At 34.7% G+C, this 10,966-nt stretch overlaps 1 protein-coding gene across 3 annotated transcripts in view; it reads left to right on the top strand.

Annotated features, from left to right (window-relative positions):
- The first annotated feature begins 1,272 nt into the window (after positions 1-1,272).
- The window catches only part of LOC128988717 (TGF-beta-activated kinase 1 and MAP3K7-binding protein 3-like), an 80,714-nt gene continuing 71,020 nt past the window's right edge, over positions 1,273-10,966 (top strand). For all 3 annotated transcript variants that reach the window (XR_008490420.1, XM_054410290.1, XM_054410291.1), the window contains exon 1: positions 1,273-1,542. Coding sequence is in view for 1 of the 3 variants with exons in the window: in XM_054410290.1 (XP_054266265.1) it covers positions 1,432-1,542 (111 nt within the window). In the remaining 2 variants the exon portion in view is untranslated. The remainder of the gene's footprint in view (positions 1,543-10,966) is intronic.

The raw sequence follows: 10,966 nt of genomic DNA, 5'->3' as shown, positions 1-10,966 counted from the left end.
CTTTACGGGGGGTTTTATGGGGTAAAAATTGGTTTTTCTCACTTTTGACCCTCAAAACACAAAATTTCCCGATTTCTCTTTAGACCTTTTTAAAGAGCTTAAAAAAAAAATAATTTAGTATATAAAAGTATTTTTGTTCGATTATTAGTAACAGAGAAAATTGAAAAAATTCTAAATTTAAAATTCCCATGTTATTGTTATGGAGAATATTGTCAAATGTTGTAGTTTGCTTGTTTATGGATATATTTCGATCAAACTTGGCAAATTTATTTATTTTGTACTAAGCTATCAATATTTTACTCAAAAACACACTTTATTAGTTTCCTTGTAGCAGCAAACCTAGGTACTCGTTAAACCTAATGTTATTAAAATATATTTAACTGAAAATCAATTCGGACAAATGGAAATTCGCTTAGTCGGCAGGTTTGCTGCGGCGGGGGTATTTAAAGATCTGGGCATTCTTACAGTCTTCAGTCAATATGTATTGAACATCCTAATACTCCTGAAAGAGAATGTCCATCTGTTTGACCGAAGAGAAGTTCACCACCGCTATGACACCCGGCAAGCACTACACCTTGACATGCCGCGTTGTCGTCTCACCCGCACCCTCAAGAGCTATCCCCGCTATGCCATACGGCTTTTTAATACCTTGCCGGATAAGGTGCGGGATATGGAAATCACCTCCTTCAAAGCTGCTATCAGAAATAGCTTGGTGGATAGGCCACTGTACTCACTGGAGGAGCTGAGTAAAGAACCCCTAAAAGTCACATAATAGCCTTCATTACAAATGGGGAATACGTTTTATTTACCGCCACAGCCTGTTTAATTTGTTTTGTTTATATGTATGTAAATAGTAGTGTTTATTTTTAAATGTATATAATAACGCAGTCTATCCGACATTGTCGGTCAACGACGCAGCACACAAGTATCAAGTATCAAGTATTAAGTATTAAGTATTCAACACGCTACACTATTTTTTGTAATGGGTGGATTTTCATGAGATGACAATGCATGACATAGCTTGTTGTGAAAAATTAAAGAGCCATATTTACATCTTTGAACCTTAATGTCATATACTGGGGGGATTACTTTATATGAATGTATGTTAACAAATGGTAACCAGTCGCAGTCATACGTTGTTACGTTCGCTGCCATTCTGTTTTAAATCGAGGTCTCAAAATCAGAGACTCTCTGATTTTGTACGTCTTTTCATTCCAGTCCAGCTGTTTTTCTGTCATTCCTCAATTTCAGACGTTTACGCCAGGAGGAGGAGTCAGAGCAGAAGATAGCAGACAGTGTTTGTGCTTGTTTTGTTCACTAAAATTTCAATCTTAATAACATTGATTTATGTGTCAAGATTGTTACATAGTTACCTCATTCTGTCGTGATATCTAACTGCATACTCACTGAATCTTATAATTCAAAAGTTGTATGTTTTTAATGAACGTTTGGTCTTTGTGTAAATCAGTTTCATATCATGCTATTGGTTGGTACCCCATAGGCCTAACTCCAAAAATCTGGAATCACATTGGAGAGTTTCTTGTAAGTAAAATAAAAAAATACGTTTTTTAACGTTATGTTTTTCATCCATAGTAGCTTTGATGTGGATTTCTTAGATTGACTCTTTGTCTTGACAACTTTTCCCTAGGCCTACCTAGTCAGTACGTCCCTAGGCTATTAAAAACTTAGATCTAGGTAGGCCTAGGCGTTTTCCCCACAAAATCTTAGGATTTCTTTAAGGCTTGTTATTTTTTATAGAGTAGGTGACTTGCTAAATATTGCAGCCCTCTTTTAGCGAATTTCCCATATAGGGAATTTTCTATTACTGTAGTAGGCCTACTCATGGCTAGACCTGGACACAGGACCGATTTTTTTTAGTTTTGAGGTCAAAAACACCATCCGTTCAAATTCATATAACTTATTTATATAGGTATATATGTATCCGTTAGCATGATAACTCGAGCAACAATTATCCGATTTTGATGAAATTTGGTATAAACGTGTAAACCTACATTTATTAGAACGAGTTCGCGAACCAGCATGATCGGACTATGGGAACTTTTATGGGGTAAAAATAGGTTTTACCCATTTTTTACCCCAAAAACATAAAATTTAGCAAATTCTTTCCAAACCATTTTGTAGCCTAGAGGTTAAAAAAAAAAAAAATAATTTAGTATATTGAAGCGTTATTATGCACCTTATGGTTACGGAGAAAATTCCCAAAAAAATGTAAATTTAAAATTCCCATGTTAGGCCTAACTTATTCTTATGGAGAACTAGCTCTACCCGCGGGCTTTGCCCCGTTTAACTTCATAAGTATTCGCATGGCTCATTCATGTCCTGATTGAAGTTCGTTCGCTACGCTCACTCACCTTTGGGTTGGAGCTCGTTCGCTGCGCTCACTTACCTTCAGGTTAGCTCGTACGCAACGCTAACTCGCCTCCAGGTTGAAGTTCGTTCGCTACGCTCACTCACCTTTTGGTTGAAAATTAGCTGTTGTCATAAATAAATAAAAAAAAATAATAGTGCTGCACCCTGTTGGTAATCCTTGTAACTTTTATGCTATTGAACATCATAGAACAGAACCAACTTGTTTAATTGAAACAGCTAGGTAAGATGCATTAATTCCTTTTAAATATGAAAAATCATAAGGTTAACATGGGGAACTACAGAGCCACTGGGGCGGAGCCCGAAAGGATTTTTGAGATAAGAATATGCTTTAATGTTAATCGGGAATGTGAGCTATCATCATGCCAAATTTCAGCTCAATCCGTCCAGTAGTTTATGCGTGATTGAGCAACACACACATAAACACACACACAAACACACACACAAACACACACACAAACACACACACAAACACACACACAAACACACACACAAACACACACACAAACTCACACACAAACTCATACACAAACTCACAAACTTTCAGATTTATAATATTAGTAAGACAAGTAAACTGTTGTAGTTTGCTTGTTTAAATTAAAATTAAAATTAAATTAAAATTTTATGGTTTTCAAGACAATTCAATTAAACTTATCAATTCGTATTTAAAAAATAGAGAACAATTTGTTAGTTTCAAAAATGAGTTATCTCTTGGAAAAAATATAGACGTTGGTGTTCCTCAGGGATCTTCTTTAGGGCCACTGCTATTTAATATCTATATCAATGATCTGCCATCTGCCATACAATTTGATAGGTGAAAACATTAATAGTTTTCTTTACGCTGATGACCTAGGCTTGAATGTTTGTTCTGAATCTAGAGATCAAATGAATCACATCCTGCAAAATGCTACGGATCTGATTTATCAGTGGTGTAATGCAAATAGATTATGCCTAAATCTAAATAAATTGCAAGATTTAGAAATTTGTTTCTCAAATAGGCAGCCTCTATTAAATGAGGTAAAACCTTTAAAATTTCTTGGAATTAATCTAAATGCAAAACTAGATTGGAAGGATCACATTGACATAACCTCAACCAAAATGTCGAAAGGTGTATACTGCTTAAGAAGATTAAAAGGTTGTGTAACACAAGATGTTTTGATAACAGTGTATTATGCACAGATACATAGTTTATTGAGTTACGGAATATTGGTGTGGGGTTTCCAATCATATACCAAAAAGTTATTTAAATTGCAAAAAAGAGCGATAAGGCTTGTAAGTGGTGTACGCTCTAGAACTCACTGTAAACCTATATTTAAACATTTCAAAATTTTAACTTTGCCTGCAATATATATTCTTCAAGTTCTGTTGTATGTAAAAAATCATTTAGAAATGTTCTCAGAAAATTCAAATAGACATAATTATGAAACCAGATTTAAAAACAACTTGCAAACAGTGCTCTGTAAATACTCAAAGAGTCAAACAAACATTCAATACATGGCAGCTAAATTGTTTAATAATTTATCAGTGGAGTCTCGGGAGTTGTCCTTGAACACTTTCAAATCAAAATTGAAAACATATTTAATACAAAAATGCCCATATACAGTGGAGGATTTTTTTACATGTCAAAATATTTCTATTTAATTGTGCCTGTATTTATATATTTATATATTTTTTAATACTAGAACTTATTATATTGATTTATTACATCTAAGTATTCATTTGCTGTATTAATTTATGTATTTTATGACGATTGTTAAAACATTGTGAAATGTCTACAACAATAAATTGATTTGATTTGATTTGATTTGATTTATGAACATATTTTGATCAAATTTGGAAAATGTTTTTATTTCTTACTAACTATTAACATAAAAAAAGCCTAGATGTTTAGTAGCCTAGACATTTTAGTGTAAATCCATTCAAGCAAATGGAATTTCGCTTAGTCTGCAGGTTTGCTGCGGCGGGGGTATTTTGCTAAACACAGAGGATACACGTCCGGCAGTTACTGTCATAATCTAACGTAACCAACCAATATTGCTGATAATGAAAAAACCGAATGAAGGTTAAATTTTGTTCATAAAATTAAATTATAAACGCCCAAAATTCTAACAAAAGATAGGTAGGCCTACAGTTAAGAAGAAAAATAGCATTCAAAGCAAAATCTTTGACATGAAATATTCATGTTAGGTACCGATGGGATTCCAACCAGGGACCTCTTGAATATCAGCCGAGCACTCTATCCACTACACCACGAACACCAATGGCTGTACATCGTATCGTTGTAGTAATGGCGTTCCGGGCCCCCACAACCCGGTGACGTCACTGCCGGATGCCTAATCGCATATCCTCTGTGTTTGCTTAAACAAGAATTGCACTTTGAAGTAGAAACCAATTCAAATAGGCCTAGCACCTTATGAAACTGCCTGGGATCACTACAAAAATATCAATACCTAAAATTTATACCTAACTTAAAAAGAGCATTTAAGGCGGTTGGCCCAGGCCTAAGTTAGGCCTAGGCCTATATAGATTTTTTTATAGTTACATGTTACATCTATGATTACCAATATATTGGTAACTTAATTATTGGTTGTGTTATTGATCAGAAGTAAAATAAGCTTAGTGTGTACAATAATAAAACTGTTGATTTTCTCATAACCACACAGTTATAATCTCCTATCTTTATCGAGCAGTCCAAAGGCGCTTCAGATGATTTGTTCAAGGGACAAACCAGTAGGCCTATTTTGTCAAGAGGCCACTTTCCTTATAAATAGTTAAATCTTAAGAGCTTTATCATAAATTTTAACTAGATCGTCATCATCTCAGCTGATCAAAAACACTTGTGTAACGAGTTATTTTTCCTAGGGGGGTATATATTTGCTGTTTCGCCGCGCACCGATTGTAGAGCTAAGCAAGCGGCGGCGGCGAACCTGGCTAGCGCCCTTTGACCCGGCTTATCAGTTCGGATAAGCCTGGGATATCCTAGACCTTTAGGACAGTATATGTAGGACATTCGAGTCGTGGCCTACGGTGAGTGAACAGCTGGTTCGTGATTGTTGAGTGAGACGTGGAGTGCTTTGTTGACATCGGTGTCGTGTGAGATTGGTGCTCAAGGCGTGTTGGTGTCGAGTTGGGTATTAAGACCCACTACTGGTGAGTGGACGACATTCTTTTGATTTTGGTTAAGGAGCCGATATTATTAGTCTGATAATATTATTATCTGATTTTATTGCGAGAGTTAGAGTTGTAACCGTGCTGGTCAAAGCCTGACGGTAGTTAGGATTAATATTAGTCAGGAATAATATTAAAGTGTATTCCTGACGGTTCTGGGCAGGTGCTAGAGCGCAAATAATATAATTTATTGACTGTAGTAGTTATTATTTTGTGTTGTACCAAGAGTTAGTTATATTACTAATAACTCTGAGGCCCGACAAACCTAAGCTGCACGATTTAGCGTGCGTAGTTGGAAGCACGAGGCCAGTAGGCTAGTAGCTAATTTTATTAGCCTATTAACAGAAGCCCAGCTAAGCAATATAACGTTGATATAGTAGCAGTAGTGGTAGTAGCAGTAGGGTTGGTATTGATTAATCATTTAATTATTTTAATTTAACCTGAACAGCTTGTTTGGTAATCCAACACGTTATCTTGGTAGCTTGGATAGCGGAGTACCGGCTATCAGATAATATATTTATCTAGTGTTTGGAACGTATTTAATATTTATTTATCTGCTACTAAGCTGCTCAATGATTTAATAGTATTGCAATTGACATATAGTTTTGCTTGTTTAGCTTGGTATTTATTGAGACCAGCTACTAGCGGTGTAGTCACTCTGTCTATAGTATACTTGTATATTATTATATATGGTATTAGTATCGAGTGGACTGTTTGATTCTTAGCTTGGGCATTAGAGTTGTGTATTGGATTATAGTGGCCTAGTAGACCCCGCCTGGTGATAACACGCGTTGTGGTTTTTATTGGCAAGTCGTCGTGTAACTCACCGTGTTTTAGGCACTCTGGGCTTAACTATTGGATAGTTAGGACGAAGCCCGAGTTGCGTAGTCAGCAACGACCCCCTAGGAGTGTGGAGAATCGGCGTAGGCCTGGTAGTGATTATTGCACGTTTGTTTTGGTGACTTGTTTTTGACTTGTTCACAGTGCCCGTGTATGAGCCAGTCCTATACCGGTTAGACCCGGCTTTTGGCCTAGTGGTTTCCCTGACCTTATCGCAGACCCAGGAACTTTACCCAGCCATTGTAGGCTGAGCTATCCTCGGCAAACGGTTGCGACTGCACTTTCAATATTTATTTTTTCCAGTGCATTGTAGGCAGCGTCGCACTTGTTAGAAATTTCATTTTCACAATATACGGTTAAATGGGGTACAGAAAATGTTAAGTTACCACTGGGTTCTTGAAAATACCCTCGCCGCAGCAAACCTGCATTCTAAGCGAATTTCCATTTGCCTGATTGGATTTACACTAAAATGTATACTTAAAAATATAACATTTATTTCCTAGAATAGAATTAGTTTAAAAAGTACTTAGGTTTGCTGCATCAGGGAGGGTAAAACTGTTTTTTTTTTAAATGTTAATAGTTAGTAAGAAATAAAAACTTTTTCCAAATTTGATCAAAATATGTTCATAAACAAGCAAACTACAACAGTTTACTTGTTCTCCATAAGAATAACATAGGAATTTTAAATTTACATTTTTTTAGAATTTTCTCCGTAACCATTAGGTGCATAATAACGCTTCAATATTCCGTACTAAATTATTTGTTTTTTTTTTAAGCACTACAAAATGAAAAGTAATTGCCAAATTTTATGTTTTTTGGGTAAAAAATGGGAAAACCTATTTTTACCCCATAAAACCCCCTGTAAACCCCCGTTCCCATAGTCCGATCATGCTGGTTAGCGAACTCGTTCGAATAAATGTTGGTTTAAACGTTCATACCAAATTTCATCAAAATCTGATTATTTTTGCTCAAGTTATCGTGCTAACGGACACACACACACACATATATATATATATATATACATATATATATAAACACATATATTTTGTAAATGGTGTATCCGTTGATATGAATAAATAAATAAATATATATATATATATATATATGAATTTGAACGGATGGTGTTTTTGGCCTCTAGGGACCTCAAAACAAAAAAAATCAGTCCTGCATCCAGGTCTTACCATGAGTACTACGGTAATAGCTTATTCCCTATAAGGGAAATTCGTTAAAAAAGAGTTTGGGCTATAATAGAAAGTCACAACATTTCTGGGTTTGCATATCAATTTTAAAAGTAAAAACAACGACAACACTAGAACATCAGTAACCAGGACCGGAAACGAATATTAAACTAGAAGGTTCGCTTCCATGATCTAGTTGACTAATTGAATCTGAATCATCTCTCGAAGACCTAGATTTAACGATGAATAATTTTAGTTAGGCCCAACTAAATCTTTAAAAAGCTAAAAAAGTCGATGCTAAGATCTTGTTTGCATTACGAGTTAGGCCTATATAGCTTATCGGGGATTACTAACTTATATAAGGATGCAGGTAGCCTATTGTAGACCAATTGAAATAATTCAATTGATATTTATCAAACTAATATTTTAAGTGATAATTAATTGTAGGTTCTCTCAGGAACTGTGCCCCATAGATAGCCTACCTAGTCTAGGGACGTTTTTGGAGCACTTTGCATTGGTCTCATGACCATAATGAGTTTGCATTATTTGTTGTTATTTGTTTATTTTATTTAAATTATTTGTTGCATTATTTGAGTATCCGTGATTTTTAACCCCAGCTTTTTCTCTGCATTTGGCACTACTAAAGATCTGTTACCAACTGTCATTTATAGCTTGTAGAACGATGTCAATAAATACTGGAATGTAGAAGGCCTGATTGTACATTCTAAACAGTGACTCTTCTATTGAATAGAACAGAATCCAAACATTTTCTTGTACTCAAGATTGGTTCCCGCTCCTGGGTGCAACCTGGTGATTGATGTGCCCCTAAACCATCGCTACAGTTTCCCAGTCAACTTTTCCACGTTAGATGGGTTGTGTCAGAATAGATTCTTGATGTACGGTACTGGTAATTCTTGAATACAGATTTGGTATTATAGTAAAACAGTGTGTGATCTAGGGCCCGCTTGTATATCTACATTTGTAGTCTATAAACATAGGTAGGCTAAAACGGTAGAAAAGAGAAAATGGCTTTGTAAGTTATAGTGTAAATTAATTGGTTAACGTGTAGGCCAACTTTCAATAGCCTAAACTTAATTTTCAGGTCCTCAATTAAATTAAATAAAAATCTTTACTTCCTTTTTACAAGTTCACATGCATGGAATCGTCAACAATACATTACTCATTGGTAATAATTTGATAATTTTTAAGATAGGCCTATGTTGTAAGCTTTTATTAGACTACTAGTAGTGTCCGTCCTTCGTACGGGGTTGGTTTATAAGTACAAAATGTTTATTGCAGTTTATACTAGTGCTTTGCGTTTGCATTGGGAAAGGACACGGTTTCGTTTATTTAACATACGTTGTATGTTATAGTAGGCCTATCTATAGTAGGCATCTACCGTAGCCATGAATAATTAATGTTCTACCACTGCACCTAACAGTAGAAAAAAGTTAAGTTCTCATAGTGTATCACAGATTTTTGTTGCTGCTTTGTTAAAATTAGGTGTTGTCATAAACGCAAACAAAATAATAGTGCTGCACCCTTTTGGCTAACATTATAAGTTTTTAATGCTATTGAATATCTTAGAACCAAATTATGCAGTTGAAACAGCTGGCAAAATTCTTTAATTTTAAATATGAATACTCATGAGGTTAACATAGGAAACTCCCGAGGGCGGCTCTTGGGAGCCTGAGGGCGGTTTGAGGACTTACATAGGTTTGTGTGTTAAGTGGGTGCATACAGTAATCTACCTTTGTGTAACATGTCAACCCTGTTTGTTTAGTATTTTTCGCGTTTACTTATTTGTCACAAACATCCATCCATACATCCAAGCTTTCTCAGCTATAATAGAAGAATTGTTACTGACTTTTAATATTTGTATTTAAAGCCCCCATTTGTATTTAATTTGTATTTGTATAAGTCTCTTGGATCTGATTTTGACTATTTTTTTGTTTGTTTTTACAAGCTAACCATTAAATACCACGCCACAGCAAGTTTGCAGACTAAGAAAATATCCAATTGTCGAGTTGGATTTTCACTATTTTTTGCAATTTAAATAGATAATGGGATTTAAGTACCATAATAAAGTTTTGTCAATTTATGTCACGTAATAACTGTATCAACACAGAAGAACTTAATTATATTATATTTTTGGAGACAAATAGTTAGATTTTTCAAAATTCAATCCTCGTTAGAAGTTCCGATTCCTTGTACTGTAACAACAGCCAACTAAATTACATACAGTTTGTCAGTATTGTTAACAGTTTTCCCAAGTTTATCATTTTTATGCTCATCATTTACACGTTGGAACTCTTCCAAAACTACCAATCCCTGACCCTAATTTCATCAGACTGTGTTGCTGTGTGTGAAAGTATTTCACCACAATGGCAACAAAGTAAACATATGGGCTTACTGACACAAAATGACACCTAGTGCCAACCTGTAGATTAAATAAAACCAGTTTCACAACAATCAATTATTTATAGATGTTGCATGGCAGTCTAGCCGCAGTTGTACTTCTCGGATCAAAGGTTTGGCTCCCGTTCTAAATAGTGACACAGTCTGGAATGCCTGTAAATTTGGGTTTCACGTAACAAAAAGTGACAAATTGTATTTCTAATTGTATATCTAAATTGTATATCTCTATCAACTCTTGAGAATAAATATTTTGTAGAAACGTAAATGATAAGCATTTAAGGATTGACTCCGTCGATAAGTTAGTATTTTAAAAATTTGTTTGAGTCAATCTAGGTGATTTAATTGTAGATTATTGGTCGGAAGCAAATTGAGTACTCTGTAGGGTTTCATTTTAACTTTTTTACTAAAACAAGAAAGAAAAAGTAAAATCATATTAAAAAAACTGTTTGGGTTAAATTTGACTGATATTTATTTTATTCATTTACAATTAAATATTGTTGATTATTTTAACTTATTTTGAGCTGCCCTCTGACTTGTTCTATTTAACATCATATGTCCTAACCGGATGGATACAAAATTAAATTACAATATTTTTTCTATAGCTTATTCAATCCAACAATAAACAGTGTTATATTTTTGCTTAAAACTTCACCAATAAAAAAAGGTTATTTAAGTCTTTTTTCCCCTTTCAAGATTATAATAAATTTTATCATTCTTTAGTTTTATATCACTCTTCTACTGCTGGAAATCTCACTGATTAGTGGTAGGAAAATATAAAGTTTAGTGTGCATCCATAAACTTACAATTAAATTGAGACTTAACAGCTAAAATGTAGTTTTATAACTATAGAGTAGTTATTGTAATGTAGGGTATTTTGTTGATGCTTGAATTCACAAGTTTATATAACTCTTTCCCATTCTCCAGTGTTGCTTGGTGATGAATGTCTGTCACCCTGTCTGTGCCACCAGCTGGCC

The sequence above is a fragment of the Macrosteles quadrilineatus genome, unplaced genomic scaffold, assembly GCF_028750875.1.
Source record: "Macrosteles quadrilineatus isolate MER2022 unplaced genomic scaffold, UCM_ALF_1.0 Scaffold_3__2_contigs__length_128488019, whole genome shotgun sequence".
In the NCBI taxonomy this organism is placed as follows: domain Eukaryota; kingdom Metazoa; phylum Arthropoda; class Insecta; order Hemiptera; family Cicadellidae; genus Macrosteles; species Macrosteles quadrilineatus.
The sequence above is the reverse complement of the archived record's forward strand: the minus strand, read 5'-3'. Positions and strand labels throughout refer to the sequence as shown.